Here is a 19,677-nt window from a genome sequence, read left to right on the forward strand (position 1 = left end):
AGAAAATCACTTACTATTAACGGGGGAAAAATGGAAGTTTTCCGACCAGGTGAGCTTCATTCTCATGTGTGTAAAACATTAAAATTGGCGCACTTACAGCTTCAATATAGTAATAAATACAGATAATATAAAGTAGTCACAAACAGGAATTACTAATGCAAATATGTCAAAAACATCGAATAATGGAAAATATAAAAATAATTATTAGTGCTGTAGATAGACGATATGAATAAAAACAGCGAACTAGTCCTTCTAATTCACAATAATTTCTTCATAAAATGAGACTTTCCTGTCATTTTAAAATAGAAATTATTAAAAATCCTTCTAATTGAAATTATCTGAGTTAATATCGTAGAAAAATGTTTTTAACAAAATGTTTAAAAAATGCAATATTTGAAATTTATGCTGTCCTTTTTATACCAGTTTACATTAATTAGTTAAGATTTCGTTAAGATTTATTAAATATCCGAATTATTGTTTTATGAATTAAAATTTTTCTAATGATTTATTTTCAGTAACTCTGAATAGATGTGGGATGAGAGAGGCACCGGCAGGAGGATACGTCAACTGCAAATACGATGCTCGTGAAATGTAAGTTTACCCTAATTATAGTAAATTATTTAATAAGTACAATGCCCAATCCTAAATTTCAATGTATAAACATTTAAAAATAGGTCCTCCGAATAGGTCTGTACATTTCAAGGTACTCCTATGGCTATTCTAGCGGAATATAATTTATTGTAAATATTCTATTATTTTGATTAATACAGAAAACTTCGTAAATTTAGAAGAGTAAATAACGTGTTTTCCAATACCCGATGTAAACATGAGATTTATTTTGTTGTTTGCTTTTTTTTTTTTTATTCTGCTTTATACATAAATTACTTAAGATTTTTGTTTTGAGGAAAATTAAAGGAAATTCATCATGCCACGGACTTTGTGCTTTTGTATTTTTCTAGATTACTCTTTTTTGGATAGACACATGGTCTACACATCGACCTATAAATAAATAATCGAAGTGTAAACTTTGTTATTTGTAAATTAACAGAATCGGTCACTCAGTTATTATTCATATATTGCGCGATTCTTGGATATATCTTCACACCGGCAATATTAATTATTTATACTTGTTACAGGAACTGCACTGGGACGTGTGCGACGGGTTATTATTTTCCAGGAGAAATTACAGAAATAATTCTTCAATGTCGAACAGAAACTGCATATTGGTATCCTCGAAACGACTTTCCTCCTTGTTCATCTTACTCCGGTCTGTTTTTCTATTATTTGATTTTTAAAAGAAATATCTTACTTTTTATTCATTAATATTTTATTTAAAAGTATTTCTTATAAAGTAATTTTGTGTAATTAAATTAATTTTTAAATTTATTTTAAAAAATCATCATAAAATTTAGCTATTAAAATCTAATTTATGTTATTATTTTTAAGATAAGTCGTTATAATAACGTATCGTATTCCAAAAACTGAGTGAAATATCAAACGAATTCATAAAAAAAATTATACCTTATAAATTGTTCGTTTCCAAAATAAACAAATATAAAATATACCAGATGGCGTTATATACAATTTTAACTTTTTTGCGGAAAAGTTACGCAACTCATTGCTGGTCTTTTGTATTTGCTCTTATTATACTTTTTGTTACGTCATATTTAATTAACTAGAACATCGCGAGACTTTATCGTATTTCGAATAGGCATATACAAATTTTATGCTTAAATATTGTTTGTCAAACTTTATTTAGTCATAAATGTTTATTTATATTTTACACAAATACAGAAATTTTCTCGAAAACTTAAACAAAAACATGAAGAAAATAAAGAAAAGAACATAAAAACAACATGAATAAAAAATATTTTGTTTTATTATCTAAAATTAATATTTTTTTTAGAGAATAGAGAATTTTATTTTCTTATTTCGCCCTAAATACACGCTAAACAGACATAAAAATCGAGATAGAAAATTTAAAGGTTATTCCGCAATATATTATACCGAATAGGATATTAATTACTAAAATTCGATAAAAATAAGATCAGAATTTTTTTTTTGATAAAATGCAATAACAGTAATTTAATACCAAATCAAAGCAATAGATTAGAAATATTAACCTTTTAAATAATTAGTTTTCTTACTTTTCGATAATGATTTTTTCAAACTTTGTGACAGAAAATAGAAAATAAATTATTAACACAAAAGAAAAAATCTTAGCAGCGGATTATTACCGAATTAGTTTTATATGATATAAATTTAGAATGAGGGGTAAAGCCTTTTCATTCTAGCTTTTTATTATATAAAATTAATTCGGTAAAAATAAATACAGATAAATTAAGTTTATTTTGTTTTATGCTTTTTAAATAAAGATGAATTGCATTAATTTAATTGCAATATTTTATTAACAGTATTTTGAATCTTTATAATACTTTTATAGCATTAATGTTGTTTATGTGTTCTGTTGTTTGTGTATAGAAGTCCACATTTTAATATTATTAAATTGTTTACTGACTGTTAAATCTTTAGCAATAAATAATCGAATTAGCTTTATTTAATAAATTTTCTCAAAGAAAATTTATTCTGATCTTTGTTAAGAAATACACTTTGCTGTAAGAAACTTCTAGAAATAAGAAAAAAATAATTAAATAAATTTAAAGCCGTTTTGACTTAAATATCGTTTTCTGACAATCTTTTGTTTGAATAATGATGATTNACATTGCAATATTTAATATTTTTCTTAATTTAATTATTTACATAAATAATATAATGAATTATATATATGATATGATGACATCAGAAAACAACTGAGTTAGGCCAATTATGGACAAGAAAAGAAAAGCTATATTGCGCTGGTATGGACACATTATGCGCAATTATGACAACTCAATCGCAAAAAAATATCCTCTGTTATAAGTCTGGGGAACCAAACCTCGTGGACGCCCCAATAACGGTGGCTTCACCGAATCATAGAAGATATGGAAACAATACGAATTTCAACAAATGATGCGCTAGATCGGTTAAAATGGAAGAATGCATGTAAACAAACGAATCCTGCACCAATGCGGGACAAGCGCTAGAAAATAAGAAGAATTCATTATATAAATTATGCATTTTTAAATGTTTTTTAAGTTTATATACAATAAATTGATGGTTTTGATAATTGAAATTGATAATTTGATTCAAAAATTTTTAAAAAAGTTATTACGATACATTTTTTTACCTAAAGGAGGGGATATAAAATGTTAAATTCGTCCCTAATTGACGGATTTAAAGCAATATGTCAACAGTTCTTTATCGGCTTTCGTAAGGAAACATTCTCCGACGGAAGAAGGAAATAAACTACAGATGGCACTGTAAGTAGAAGACACATGTTTTGAACATAACGAAACATGTAATTCGGAGAATAATGGATACAAAGATCGAGGTAAACAGATGATGATCTCATCTCATATGTTAGAACATTATGGAAAAGAATAAGAATCTGGTTTGTTTGATGCTTAGGATATATCGATCCATAAGGAACAAAGTGGACTTACATTTTTGTATCGGCAAATTGCCCCTTCTCCCAAGATATACGTAAGAGAACTGCATAATTTGGCTGCAATTTGAAAAAATTGTAGCCCAATTATACAGTTCTCTTATGTTTTTCTACTATCATTCGTCCATCTGAATTTCCTTAATCTCAGGAACGAAGTTAGATAGATGAAATCTGAGAACAGATATGGAAATCTTGGGGGCAGGAAGCCTGATTAATTATATATGAACATTCTCATGCAAACCAAAAGTCATGTTATTTCAATTCAAAACTTTCTCCCTGAAAAGAGTTAGATAGATGACTGGCACAACTACATTGCTAATGGAAAAGTATGAAGTACAGGAGTGGGACACTACAATACTAACTTAAAGTGGAGAGCATATATTTTAAATTAAATTAATTTAAAATATGATTAAAAATTGCAGCCTGGCATTGTGACAATGTCACAATAAATAGTTGCTTGTTTATAGAGTTTTTAAATTGTATTTCTTCAAAAACTGTGTTTTGTTTGTGAACAGAACAACTCATAAAAAAAATATGTGGTATGGAATAAATTAATGTTATGATTTTTAAAAGTTGTCTACCTCAACTTTCATAAATTGACATTTCTTCCATTTTTTAATAATTGGTTACTTTATTTTTTTATACATTTATTTTCTTTAGTTGAACTTTTTCTGCCTGTGGGCACTAAGAGGGCATTTTCATCACACTGCTCATGTGTTCAGACAGGTCACAATGGAACAGCTGGGTAGTGAGGGATGGGATCAACATATTTGGGATGAATCAGGAATTTTTCAGGTTCATTTCAAGGTTCCCCAGCATTCTAAGCTGACACCTAACCTCTCGGCTGTTAATTAATTTAAGCTCTCAATTTTTTATTTATTTATTATTTATGCAAAAGTTATTTACTTTAGGACTTTTCCCTTAATAAATACTTTCAGGGAAATCAGCATTGTTGACTTTCCTGAAGTTATTAAATCATTCAGCATCTGAACAATGCTGAATGATTTAATGCAAGATTTCTGCATTCAGCATTGTTATGATTTTTAACTATACTTGAAGAAATTTAAACAAATATAAAGTTTTTTTCTGAAATTATAATTGGCACTTAATTTAGCCAAACAGCTTGAGAATGTAGAAATAAAAGTTTTAGAAATTCAACAAGATGGCAGTATTCAGATAATTATGAAGTAACAGATGTAGAAGATTAATATTAAGTGTCTGTTTTTGTTCCATTCTTAGGCACTCTCCATCTTAACATGTAGTAACGAAAGATTGTTTTCCCACTTTAATACTTATCTAAAAACTTATCTTCAAAACACAAATGGACAAGCAAGATTAAACGGACTGGATAATTCATAGAAAAGCTTCAATTAATATAAATAGCATCATCTTAGAATCATTATTTCTCAAAGAAAAAGATTAATAGATTTTGTTCTGTGATATAACCAACCTGCTTTTTGTTTTTCGTATACGTTAATTTAAACAAGTAAAAGTTTTCAAGGAAAAACTTCCAACGTTCCAAATGTTCACATTGTCACAATGTTCACATTGCAATATTTAATATTTTTCTTAATTTAATTATTTACATAAATAATATAATGAATTATATATATGATATGATGACATCAGAAAACAACTGAGTTAGGCCAATTATGGACAAGAAAAGAAAAGCTATATTGCGCTGGTATGGACACATTATGCGCAATTATGACAACTCAATCGCAAAAAAATATCCTCTGTTATAAGTCTGGGGAACCAAACCTCGTGGACGCCCCAATAACGGTGGCTTCACCGAATCATAGAAGATATGGAAACAATACGAATTTCAACAAATGATGCGCTAGATCGGTTAAAATGGAAGAATGCATGTAAACAAACGAATCCTGCACCAATGCGGGACAAGCGCTAGAAAATAAGAAGAATTCATTATATAAATTATGCATTTTTAAATGTTTTTTAAGTTTATATACAATAAATTGATGGTTTTGATAATTGAAATTGATAATTTGATTCAAAAATTTTTAAAAAAGTTATTACGATACATTTTTTTACCTAAAGGAGGGGATATAAAATGTTAAATTCGTCCCTAATTGACGGATTTAAAGCAATATGTCAACAGTTCTTTATCGGCTTTCGTAAGGAAACATTCTCCGACGGAAGAAGGAAATAAACTACAGATGGCACTGTAAGTAGAAGACACATGTTTTGAACATAACGAAACATGTAATTCGGAGAATAATGGATACAAAGATCGAGGTAAACAGATGATGATCTCATCTCATATGTTAGAACATTATGGAAAAGAATAAGAATCTGGTTTGTTTGATGCTTAGGATATATCGATCCATAAGGAACAAAGTGGACTTACATTTTTGTATCGGCAAATTGCCCCTTCTCCCAAGATATACGTAAGAGAACTGCATAATTTGGCTGCAATTTGAAAAAATTGTAGCCCAATTATACAGTTCTCTTATGTTTTTCTACTATCATTCGTCCATCTGAATTTCCTTAATCTCAGGAACGAAGTTAGATAGATGAAATCTGAGAACAGATATGGAAATCTTGGGGGCAGGAAGCCTGATTAATTATATATGAACATTCTCATGCAAACCAAAAGTCATGTTATTTCAATTCAAAACTTTCTCCCTGAAAAGAGTTAGATAGATGACTGGCACAACTACATTGCTAATGGAAAAGTATGAAGTACAGGAGTGGGACACTACAATACTAACTTAAAGTGGAGAGCATATATTTTAAATTAAATTAATTTAAAATATGATTAAAAATTGCAGCCTGGCATTGTGACAATGTCACAATAAATAGTTGCTTGTTTATAGAGTTTTTAAATTGTATTTCTTCAAAAACTGTGTTTTGTTTGTGAACAGAACAACTCATAAAAAAAATATGTGGTATGGAATAAATTAATGTTATGATTTTTAAAAGTTGTCTACCTCAACTTTCATAAATTGACATTTCTTCCATTTTTTAATAATTGGTTACTTTATTTTTTTATACATTTATTTTCTTTAGTTGAACTTTTTCTGCCTGTGGGCACTAAGAGGGCATTTTCATCACACTGCTCATGTGTTCAGACAGGTCACAATGGAACAGCTGGGTAGTGAGGGATGGGATCAACATATTTGGGATGAATCAGGAATTTTTCAGGTTCATTTCAAGGTTCCCCAGCATTCTAAGCTGACACCTAACCTCTCGGCTGTTAATTAATTTAAGCTCTCAATTTTTTATTTATTTATTATTTATGCAAAAGTTATTTACTTTAGGACTTTTCCCTTAATAAATACTTTCAGGGAAATCAGCATTGTTGACTTTCCTGAAGTTATTAAATCATTCAGCATCTGAACAATGCTGAATGATTTAATGCAAGATTTCTGCATTCAGCATTGTTATGATTTTTAACTATACTTGAAGAAATTTAAACAAATATAAAGTTTTTTTCTGAAATTATAATTGGCACTTAATTTAGCCAAACAGCTTGAGAATGTAGAAATAAAAGTTTTAGAAATTCAACAAGATGGCAGTATCAGATAATTATGNATAATTAAATGTAAATATTTTAAAATAATTATCTGGATGTTTGTTTTTCATTCATGTAAATTCTTTCGTAAAGTTATGTAGGCAGCTTCGATTGATTACTGTTTAAAAAATCAAAATAGTCAATGTTACTTTCACTAATTACAACTTATTTCATTCTAATTTATTCGTTTTTAAATTTTAATAAATTTAATTCTATTTTCATATTCGTTACTTTTTGTGCTCAGCAAAAGCAATAGTATTTAGTCGATCTCATTCTTAGATAGAGTTCATTCCTTTCTTTTATTTCATATTAATTTAATAAGTGAATATATATTTTAATAGAAAACCATTGCGTCATAAAAAAATCATCCACGGAACAGAAAGAATTTATCGTCAGTGAAAAGTAGGATCATCATATCATAAAAAGAGAGAAAACTGAGTAAAGATTACTTCTAAGCGATGATCGATAAATGCGATAATTATTTATTCATTAACGTTCTGAAAATTTAATATTTACAAAATGAAATCTTATTTTTGTAAAGCTTGCTTGTAATTTGTTTAAAATTAATTTTACTTCTTCTTTCTTTCATCGACTATTCCTGTATAAAGAGTGTTTATTTTGCATACTGAATTTATTTTTGTTTATCTATCTAATGGATAAATAATTACCATTGTACAGTACCTTTAAAGATGTGTCAATATTTATAATTCGGCAACATAAAACAGGACAGTAAATTTAAATATTTTCTTAGTTACACAGATAATTTTTAAGATAATTTTCGGGTGTTTTGAAGTAAAACGAAATGTTCATTTGAAATTGTTTTAAAACATTTGATTTTCTGCGGAAATGATTTCTTCTTTGTTTGAATCTTCTGTATAAAAACAGTAGACACTACTTATTGTATTGCAAGTTAATTTTAGTTTATCTTCAAAAATATGGTTTTTTTTTCTTTTCAAATAATACTACCTCTAAACATGCTTGATTTTGAATATTCATAATTCGAATTACATCCACAAAATAAAGAATTTATTTAAAAATATACAGTGTAAAGTAAAACCTTGATATTTTTTTATTTATTTAAAAGATTTTAAAAATTTCATAACATATCGATTGTAAACTTATGTCACAATTACATTATTATTTTACCTCACACTTCGTAGATTTTGTCTGTTTTCCAATTATACTGTATATATATATTAATTTCTGCGTTTTTATTTCTTTTCTATATTTGTAATTATTGTAGTGTTTTTCTGTATTAATATTTTGTGGGTTGTTTTCTTTCGAGCAAGTTATACAATACGACAAAATAATATAGGATTATTTCGTTTAACGTTTCTATTATTTACGAAGACTCAAATTAATAAATAGTTCAAAATTAAGGGGAAAAAATGAAAACAAAAGCATAAATTTAGCATTCGCGATTGCCTATTGAACATCACTGTCATAGAATAGAATATAAACTATTTTAGTACACTGTATCCTAAAAATACCTACAGAATCTACTAAAAAGCACTATCTATCTATAACCTATCCCCATCAAAGTTAAGCTACTCGTTTTACCTAAGCATCTTAACAAAAAATATTTATTTTATTGATATATAAAATATTAAACCAAAAATAAAATGAAAACAGTAGATATTACTTATTGTAATCGCTGATATTATTATCAATAGTCTAATATTATCAGAATCAACACATCCCAAAACATAGGAATAAAATAAAAATACAAACTCCAGCTTATTGTAAAGATCACTATCTTTGAATTTATTCAATACATAGAAGATTAAAAATAGCAAATAACACAAGTCACATCGTTTCAATAAAAATGCAGCACAACTATTAAAACCAATTTAAATTATTCAATTACATAGGATATTTATTCTTAATACATTAGAACCGGAAATAATACTGTCATTGTGAAGTTGAGTTAGCTTTGGTTTAGAGGTTTTGGTAGTAAATTTATCCGTTAATGTACAGTATCATCAATATGGCATAAAGCAAAAGAATTAGTTAAAAATGTGGTAAGGATTTTAGTACAACCGATGGGGGATCAGCGTCGGAGAAAGCGAGAGAACATTATGGTATGACCATTCAAGATAAGGAAAAAATTCTGATTCTGCATCAGTTGAATTATGGATAAAGACAAAGTGGCAAAGAATATATACAATGCAGACAAAGTAATACTTTATTTTAGTGAAATGTTTGATCATACAGTATATATAGGCCTACTTAAAAGTGCTAAAGGATTTAAATCACTGAAGAAACGTATTATAATTGTTTGCTGTGCTGTTTGCAAGCAAGAAACAAAGACTTAAAATGATTAGAAAAAGTAAAAATTTTAGATTTTTAAGGATATGAAACATTTACCAGTGGATTACTGTTCAAATAACAACTGGCATTTTTTAGAACTGGTTAGTCACATAGGATATAAATTTGAAATCAAAAGATTGTTTTGTTAGTAGCAATTTGTACAGTACATTTTTATGTTAAAAATGCGTTATTAGAAACATTAAAATAATGTTCCTCCATGTAAATGTCACTAATTCTGCCATGCGGCCATGGAATCATATCCAGTAAAAGCAAAAAAATATAAGTTAAATGTATGTAAGAATTTTAACTAGATAATAGTCAAAGACGAATTGACATGATCTCTGTTACTAAAAGAAGTTTTTCTACTTGACACACTACATCTTTTGGCTATGTGGGATTAGGTAAATGTCTGAGATAAATGATTTTTTAAAAAGTTGAAAGAGACATGTGAATATGAAATTATTATCTTCTCTTTAAACAGACAATAAAGAAAACTCGTCAATAAGAAAAGTTTAAAAGCTAGGTGGCAATTGACAAGGAAATTTCAGTGTGTGCTATGATGACATTATTAAATATGCCAAATTGTTACTGAAGAAGGCTCTGGTGAATTATTCGATGAAATTGAATACAATCAAACACTATTATAGTTTAGATCAATCATGAGCAATCCGTGGTCACCGGGACTTTTGCAACAATGATTTATTTTCTGCCTCGTGATATTATAAAACCCAAATCAATCTGTTTTCCGTAACAAATAACATACAAGCTAAACACGACCGGTAAAAATAAGCTATATAGGCCCTACGTATTAAATGTAATTATATTACTAGTTTGCATATATTATTTTAACACCTTTCGTGTTGGAGGTTATGGATTGTGTTGGTAGTCTGAAGGCTCAAAACTTGCACCCGCATTAGAAAATATGTTTGCGGTCCGCCGATAAATTAAAAATTTTATTTAAACATAAACCTGGTTCGATGTCTTCCTTGGTCATCAGAAAATCACTTACTACTAACGGGGGAAAAATGGAAGTTTTCCGACCAGGTGAGCTTCATTCTCATGTGTGTAAAACATTAAAATTGGCGCACTTACAGCTTCAATATAGTAATAAATACAGATAATATAAAGTAGTCACAAACAGGAATTACTAATGCAAATATGTCAAAAACATCGAATAATGGAAAATATAAAAATAATTATTAGTGCTGTAGATAGACGATATGAATAAAAACAGCGAACTAGTCCTTCTAATTCACAATAATTTCTTCATAAAATGAGACTTTCCTGTCATTTTAAAATAGAAATTATTAAAAATCCTTCTAATTGAAATTATCTGAGTTAATATCGTAGAAAAATGTTTTTAACAAAATGTTTAAAAAATGCAATATTTGAAATTTATGCTGTCCTTTTTATACCAGTTTACATTAATTAGTTAAGATTTCGTTAAGATTTATTAAATATCCGAATTATTGTTTTATGAATTAAAATTTTTCTAATGATTTATTTTCAGTAACTCTGAATAGATGTGGGATGAGAGAGGCACCGGCAGGAGGATACGTCAACTGCAAATACGATGCTCGTGAAATGTAAGTTTACCCTAATTATAGTAAATTATTTAATAAGTACAATGCCCAATCCTAAATTTCAATGTATAAACATTTAAAAATAGGTCCTCCGAATAGGTCTGTACATTTCAAGGTACTCCTATGGCTATTCTAGCGGAATATAATTTATTGTAAATATTCTATTATTTTGATTAATACAGAAAACTTCGTAAATTTAGAAGAGTAAATAACGTGTTTTCCAATACCCGATGTAAACATGAGATTTATTTTGTTGTTTGCTTTTTTTTTTTTTATTCTGCTTTATACATAAATTACTTAAGATTTTTGTTTTGAGGAAAATTAAAGGAAATTCATCATGCCACGGACTTTGTGCTTTTGTATTTTTCTAGATTACTCTTTTTTGGATAGACACATGGTCTACACATCGACCTATAAATAAATAATCGAAGTGTAAACTTTGTTATTTGTAAATTAACAGAATCGGTCACTCAGTTATTATTCATATATTGCGCGATTCTTGGATATATCTTCACACCGGCAATATTAATTATTTATACTTGTTACAGGAACTGCACTGGGACGTGTGCGACGGGTTATTATTTTCCAGGAGAAATTACAGAAATAATTCTTCAATGTCGAACAGAAACTGCATATTGGTATCCTCGAAACGACTTTCCTCCTTGTTCATCTTACTCCGGTCTGTTTTTCTATTATTTGATTTTTAAAAGAAATATCTTACTTTTTATTCATTAATATTTTATTTAAAAGTATTTCTTATAAAGTAATTTTGTGTAATTAAATTAATTTTTAAATTTATTTTAAAAAATCATCATAAAATTTAGCTATTAAAATCTAATTTATGTTATTATTTTTAAGATAAGTCGTTATAATAACGTATCGTATTCCAAAAACTGAGTGAAATATCAAACGAATTCATAAAAAAAATTATACCTTATAAATTGTTCGTTTCCAAAATAAACAAATATAAAATATACCAGATGGCGTTATATACAATTTTAACTTTTTTGCGGAAAAGTTACGCAACTCATTGCTGGTCTTTTGTATTTGCTCTTATTATACTTTTTGTTACGTCATATTTAATTAACTAGAACATCGCGAGACTTTATCGTATTTCGAATAGGCATATACAAATTTTATGCTTAAATATTGTTTGTCAAACTTTATTTAGTCATAAATGTTTATTTATATTTTACACAAATACAGAAATTTTCTCGAAAACTTAAACAAAAACATGAAGAAAATAAAGAAAAGAACATAAAAACAACATGAATAAAAAATATTTTGTTTTATTATCTAAAATTAATATTTTTTTTAGAGAATAGAGAATTTTATTTTCTTATTTCGCCCTAAATACACGCTAAACAGACATAAAAATCGAGATAGAAAATTTAAAGGTTATTCCGCAATATATTATACCGAATAGGATATTAATTACTAAAATTCGATAAAAATAAGATCAGAATTTTTTTTTTGATAAAATGCAATAACAGTAATTTAATACCAAATCAAAGCAATAGATTAGAAATATTAACCTTTTAAATAATTAGTTTTCTTACTTTTCGATAATGATTTTTTCAAACTTTGTGACAGAAAATAGAAAATAAATTATTAACACAAAAGAAAAAATCTTAGCAGCGGATTATTACCGAATTAGTTTTATATGATATAAATTTAGAATGAGGGGTAAAGCCTTTTCATTCTAGCTTTTTATTATATAAAATTAATTCGGTAAAAATAAATACAGATAAATTAAGTTTATTTTGTTTTATGCTTTTTAAATAAAGATGAATTGCATTAATTTAATTGCAATATTTTATTAACAGTATTTTGAATCTTTATAATACTTTTATAGCATTAATGTTGTTTATGTGTTCTGTTGTTTGTGTATAGAAGTCCACATTTTAATATTATTAAATTGTTTACTGACTGTTAAATCTTTAGCAATAAATAATCGAATTAGCTTTATTTAATAAATTTTCTCAAGAAAATTTATTCTGATCTTTGTTAAGAAATACACTTTGCTGTAAGAAACTTCTAGAAATAAGAAAAAAATAATTAAATAAATTTAAAGCCGTTTTGACTTAAATATCGTTTTCTGACAATCTTTTGTTTGAATAATGATGATTTCTTCGCCCGGAAAAACTTGTTTAGGTTTAAATGTGATAAACAAAAAATAAGTGAATACAGAGTAAAAAAAAAATTACAATTAAATAATTTTATGTAAAAATATAAAATTATTCGAAACAATAATACAGTCCCAAGAGCAAAATCGATAAATACTAGATATTTTTCAATGTCACATTACAGACTCATAATTTTAAGACACGTTTAATTATTATTGTCATGATGAAATGGTCAATCTTGTCATAATGACATTAAATCAGCTATAAATTAATAGATGCATTGCGAAATTTTAATATAAAGGTTAGAAAAATAAGATAACGTTTGTCAGGAAGAAACACAATGATTTTTGAGCTGCAATTTGAAAAGATTGTAGACCTAAAAATTCCCTCTGTCGTCCTCCTGTCTATCTGACTATCTATCCTTCCTTAATCTCGAGAACGGTGTTACATAGATGAAAATTGAGACCAGATATGGAAATCTTCGGGGCAGAAGACTCCAATTAATTATATATGATATATTAACCCGATTAACTATATACGGTTTGCACCGGAAGTCACGTCATTTCAATTAAAAATTTTCTCCTGGAAAGAGTTAGATAGTGACTGGCACGACTTTATTGCTAGCAGGGAAAGTATGATGTACAGGGTGTATATTACTTTGAGGTGAAAAGTATATACTGTAATTTAAATTAAATAAATTAAAAATATGATTAAAAATTGCAGCCCGGCATTGTAACGATGTCATTTAAAATTAAAGTTTTATCTAGTTTATGTTGTTAAAATATTACGATGATTAAAATGACTGTTAATTAATTATCTGTATTCAATAATTATCGCAGTATCGTACGTGGCCCATCTTCTAGACATTATCATCACCATCAAATATGCAAATTGCAGTATTTAACGGAATATATTATATTTAAAATTTTTAATTTTGAAGGTTCATCGATAAATTATGTAAATTATGAGCATTATTAATTTTCGAATTGACTATTTGAAGCTCATTGACTCATTAAATTAATGANCGGACTGGATAATTCATAGAAAAGCTTCAATTAATATAAATAGCATCATCTTAGAATCATTATTTCTCAAAGAAAAAGATTAATGGATTTTGTTCTGTGATATAACCAACCTGCTTTTTGTTTTTATATTTGCCAATTATCATGACAGTTATCACAACAATTATATAGTGATTTATATTTAATTAATGATTGCTTTTAGAAAAATATATTTATCTTTGTTATGAATAATTTTCAAGTTATTATAATACAATATCTTTACTAATAAAATGTAACTTAGTATTATTTGATAGTTGTATGTGTATTTCTTTTTCTCCTTTCAAAACTTTTACTGTCACATGTTATGCTCCCCAGAAATTTTTTTACAAATCTGTCACCAAGTTTGTTATATACCTAGAAAGTCAATAATAACTACAAACAAATACATTTTAAAAATTTCTGTATATGTTATATGTATTTATATTAAAATGTGTAGTATTTATTCATTTAACAAATTTATTATGTTTAGAAAGTAACTTATGAGTGCTTTTAGTTTTGGCTGCAACATTTAGCAGAAAAAGGACAACATTAGTTTGGATTAATGCAGATTTAGATTAGTGGAAGTGCACTGTATATTCATAATATACTATTCTAAATTTAATTTATGAATATTGATATTTTTCTAACTTTAATATTTTTTATAGCCTCTTCTAAACCGACTGGTACTTGTGCTGTTTGGAGCACCTTTCACTATCGTACTTTTGATGGATATATGTTTGACTTTCCTGGAACTTGTTCCTATATTTTGGTGCAAGACTGCTCCACTGATACCTTTACAGTCATTTTAGAACATGATGAAAATTGTATAAACCGAAGAGTTACAACAAATGTCCAGGTTAATAAATTGAGAACTTTTTATATAAAGAATGTATGACTTGTGTTTATTTGATATTTATTATAAAAATACATTTAGTGTTTTAGAACAATAAGAATTGAAGCATCTGGTAAATCATATCGTATTTATGCTGGACCAGACGGTGTTGAATTACTAAAAGATAGTTTTTCAAGTTTGGCTACTGAAGAAATACCCTTAGTACGTATCTCTAGATACACCGTGATAACTATATATCAAGATGTTATGCTATGGATTGATGGAACGGTAAATACTTATTTTGGTTTACAATTATTTGAATTGTCTATGATTTTATTTAGAGAAAATTGTAGAAGTCTCAAAATAAAATTGTTAATTGAATAAATGATAAATTTGTTTAATTTTATTTATTGTAAGTTTTTCTATACGTAACTACAAAAAGTTTTATCAACACTAAAATAATCATGAGAAACTTAATTTTGACATATTTCATAATTTATTTAATCTTAGTTCAAACACAATTGGAAAGCCAAGGTAGATTAAAATGAATTTTTATTTCAAACAGAAAAATAAATGTTGAGAATTACAAATAATTTACACTTATTTTTTTTCACATTCTGCAAGTCTTTGTCTGATAACTTTACTCTTTTAGCACTGTGATAGTTAAATCAGAAGAGCCACAAAAATAATAAAAAATTTAACTTTTGATATGATATAAAGTGCTACTTGGAATCTATAAATCTCATTATCAGATCCATACAGTCAAATTTTAATGATTTTAACATTTGACTAAAACAACAACTCCTGCTTCTTACATTTTTGAATACCATCGACCATATGAGTTTAAGTTTGTACACAAAAAATTTGAATTTACATTAAAAATTGACTCCTTCATTATTTTCATGGTTTTCCTGATATATAGTCTTGGAGTCTTCTATTTAAGTTTCATGTATTATTATAATGTTCTTTTTTAAAAAAATTCTTTCAATTGTATTTTATCTGAAGAAGATACTTGCTGATACTTTTCATCATCACGTTGAATTTTAATAACATTATATTAAGTTATAATAATAATAAATTTATTAATTCTTTTATATTAAAACAATGTTTGAAAAAGCTTAATACCTGAACTGTAGAATGATCACTTTGACTTGTATTAATAGATTAAAGATTAATCTTAAAAAATGCTGTTTTTTTGGATGTTATCTATAGTTTATAGTTTAAAATTCATAGTTAGTTTAGGGCAGTGTTTTTCAACCTGTGGGTCGCAAAGCCATACACGGGGTTCACGGGTAAAAGAAAAAGACAAGTGTTTGTAGGTCCTACACTACAATAAAAAAACTACAATTTCAGTGAGAAAGCTGTGCCTGTTTATTTTACAGTACAATTGGTTTTTTGATTGATATTTAAATCTCAACAGAAAGAAAATTAAATACATAGTTTTTAAAATCACTGACAGTTTTAATATGGCCGTGGGGGTTGCCAGAAATTTTTAACTTATAAAGGGGTCGCGTATTCAAGAAGGTTGAAAAACACTGGTTTAGGGCTACAGTTTAAAATTTGTACACACATTTTTTTCTTTTTGAATTTCATTTAATATTTCCAGTTTCAATTTTATAGTTTCTAAAGTTTGAAATGGAATTTGAAGAATGCATTGATAAAAATGCTATCCACTTGACAAAATTGAAAAAAATTCATCCAGAATAATATGAATACAGTATTTTATTTTAAAAAAGTGTTATTTAAGAAGATATTCATTGTAGATGCAATATTGAGAAAAATGAATAAATTTATTTATTATTATTATTATTATTTTATTTTATTTATTTAAAAGATTTTAAAAATTTCATAACATATCGGTTGTAAACTTATGTCACAATTACATTACATTATTATTTTACCTCACACTTCGTAGATTTTGTCTGTTTTCCAATTATACTGTATATATATATTAATTTCTGCGTTTTTATTTCTTTTCTATATTTGTAATTATTGTAGTGTTTTTCTGTATTAATATTTTGTGGGTTGTTTTCTTTCGAGCAAGTTATACAATACGACAAAATAATATAGGATTATTTCGTTTAACGTTTCTATTATTTACGAAGACTCAAATTAATAAATAGTTTAAAATTAAGGGGAAAAAATGAAAACAAAAGCATAAATTTAGCATTCGCGATTGCCTATTGAACATCACTGTCATAGAATAGAATATAAACTATTTTAGTACACTGTATCCTAAAAATACCTACAGAATCTACTAAAAAGCACTATCTATCTATAACCTATCCCCATCAAAGTTAAGCTACTCGTTTTACCTAAGCATCTTAACAAAAAATATTTATTTTATTGATATATAAAATATTAAACCAAAAATAAAATGAAAACAGTAGATATTACTTATTGTAATCGCTGATATTATTATCAATAGTCTAATATTATCAGAATCAACACATCCCAAAACATAGGAATAAAATAAAAATACAAACTCCAGCTTATTGTAAAGATCACTATCTTTGAATTTATTCAATACATAGAAGATTAAAAATAGCAAATAACACAAGTCACATCGTTTCAATAAAAATGCAGCACAACTATTAAAACCAATTTAAATTATTCAATTACATAGGATATTTATTCTTAATACATTAGAACCGGAAATAATACTGTCATTGTGAAGTTGAGTTAGCTTTGGTTTAGAGGTTTTGGTAGTAAATTTATCCGTTAATGTACAGTATCATCAATATGGCATAAAGCAAAAGAATTAGTTAAAAATGTGGTAAGGATTTTAGTACAACCGATGGGGGATCAGCGTCGGAGAAAGCGAGAGAACATTATGGTATGACCATTCAAGATAAGGAAAAAATTCTGATTCTGCATCAGTTGAATTATGGATAAAGACAAAGTGGCAAAGAATATATACAATGCAGACAAAGTAATACTTTATTTTAGTGAAATGTTTGATCATACAGTATATATAGGCCTACTTAAAAGTGCTAAAGGATTTAAATCACTGAAGAAACGTATTATAATTGTTTGCTGTGCTGTTTGCAAGCAAGAAACAAAGACTTAAAATGATTAGAAAAAGTAAAAATTTTAGATTTTTAAGGATATGAAACATTTACCAGTGGATTACTGTTCAAATAACAACTGGCATTTTTTAGAACTGGTTAGTCACATAGGATATAAATTTGAAATCAAAAGATTGTTTTGTTAGTAGCAATTTGTACAGTACATTTTTATGTTAAAAATGCGTTATTAGAAACATTAAAATCATGTTCCTCCATGTAAATGTCACTAATTCTGCCATGCGACCATGGAATCATATCCAGTAAAAGCAAAAAAATATAAGTTAAATGTATGTAAGAATTTTAACTAGATAATAGTTAAAGACGAATTGACATGATCTCTGTTACTAAAAGAAGTTTTTCTACTTGACACACTACATCTTTTGGCTATGTGGGATTAGGTAAATGTCTGAGATAAATGATTTTTTAAAAAGTTGAAAGCTGGCACAGAGACATGTGAATATGAAATTATTATCTTCTCTTTAAACAGACAATAAAGAAAACTCGTCAATAAGAAAAGTTTAAAAGCTAGGTGGCAATTGACAAGGAAATTTCAGTGTGTGCTATGATGACATTATTAAATATGCCAAATTGTTACTGAAGAAGGCTCTGGTGAATTATTCGATGAAATTGAATACAATCAAACACTATTATAGTTTAGATCAATCATGAGCAATCCGTGGTCACCGGGACTTTTGCAACAATGATTTATTTTCTGCCTCGTGATATTATAAAACCCAAATCAATCTGTTTTCCGTAACAAATAACATACAAGCTAAACACGACCGGTAAAAATAAGCTATATAGGCCCTACGTATTAAATGTAATTATATTACTAGTTTGCATATATTATTTTAACACCTTTCGTGTTGGAGGTTATGGATTGTGTTGGTAGTCTGAAGGCTCAAAACTTGCACCCGCATTAGAAAATATGTTTGCGGTCCGCCGATAAATTAAAAATTTTATTTAAACATAAACCTGGTTCGATGTCTTCCTTGGTCATCAGAAAATCACTTACTACTAACGGGGGAAAAATGGAAGTTTTCCGACCAGGTGAGCTTCATTCTCATGTGTGTAAAACATTAAAATTGGCGCACTTACAGCTTCAATATAGTAATAAATACAGATAATATAAAGTAGTCACAAACAGGAATTACTAATGCAAATATGTCAAAAACATCGAATAATGGAAAATATAAAAATAATTATTAGTGCTGTAGATAGACGATATGAATAAAAACAGCGAACTAGTCCTTCTAATTCACAATAATTTCTTCATAAAATGAGACTTTCCTGTCATTTTAAAATAGAAATTATTAAAAATCCTTCTAATTGAAATTATCTGAGTTAATATCGTAGAAAAATGTTTTTAACAAAATGTTTAAAAAATGCAATATTTGAAATTTATGCTGTCCTTTTTATACCAGTTTACATTAATTAGTTAAGATTTCGTTAAGATTTATTAAATATCCGAATTATTGTTTTATGAATTAAAATTTTTCTAATGATTTATTTTCAGTAACTCTGAATAGATGTGGGATGAGAGAGGCACCGGCAGGAGGATACGTCAACTGCAAATACGATGCTCGTGAAATGTAAGTTTACCCTAATTATAGTAAATTATTTAATAAGTACAATGCCC

At 27.3% G+C, this 19,677-nt stretch overlaps 1 protein-coding gene across 1 annotated transcript in view; it reads left to right on the forward strand.

Moving 5' to 3' along the window:
• The window catches only part of LOC111639662, a 42,421-nt gene extending 26,903 nt beyond the window's left edge, over positions 1-15,518 (forward strand). Inside the window, exons 15-17 of the mRNA XM_023385576.1 lie at positions 14,804-14,994; positions 15,073-15,319; positions 15,481-15,518. Of these exons, the coding sequence (XP_023241344.1) occupies positions 14,804-14,994; positions 15,073-15,319; positions 15,481-15,518 (476 nt within the window). The remainder of the gene's footprint in view (positions 1-14,803; positions 14,995-15,072; positions 15,320-15,480) is intronic.
• Positions 15,519-19,677: the final 4,159 nt, after the last annotated feature.

Source organism: Centruroides sculpturatus, unplaced genomic scaffold, assembly GCF_000671375.1.
Source record: "Centruroides sculpturatus isolate CEXI.00-Female unplaced genomic scaffold, Cexi_2.0 scaffold1211, whole genome shotgun sequence".
In the NCBI taxonomy this organism is placed as follows: domain Eukaryota; kingdom Metazoa; phylum Arthropoda; class Arachnida; order Scorpiones; family Buthidae; genus Centruroides; species Centruroides sculpturatus.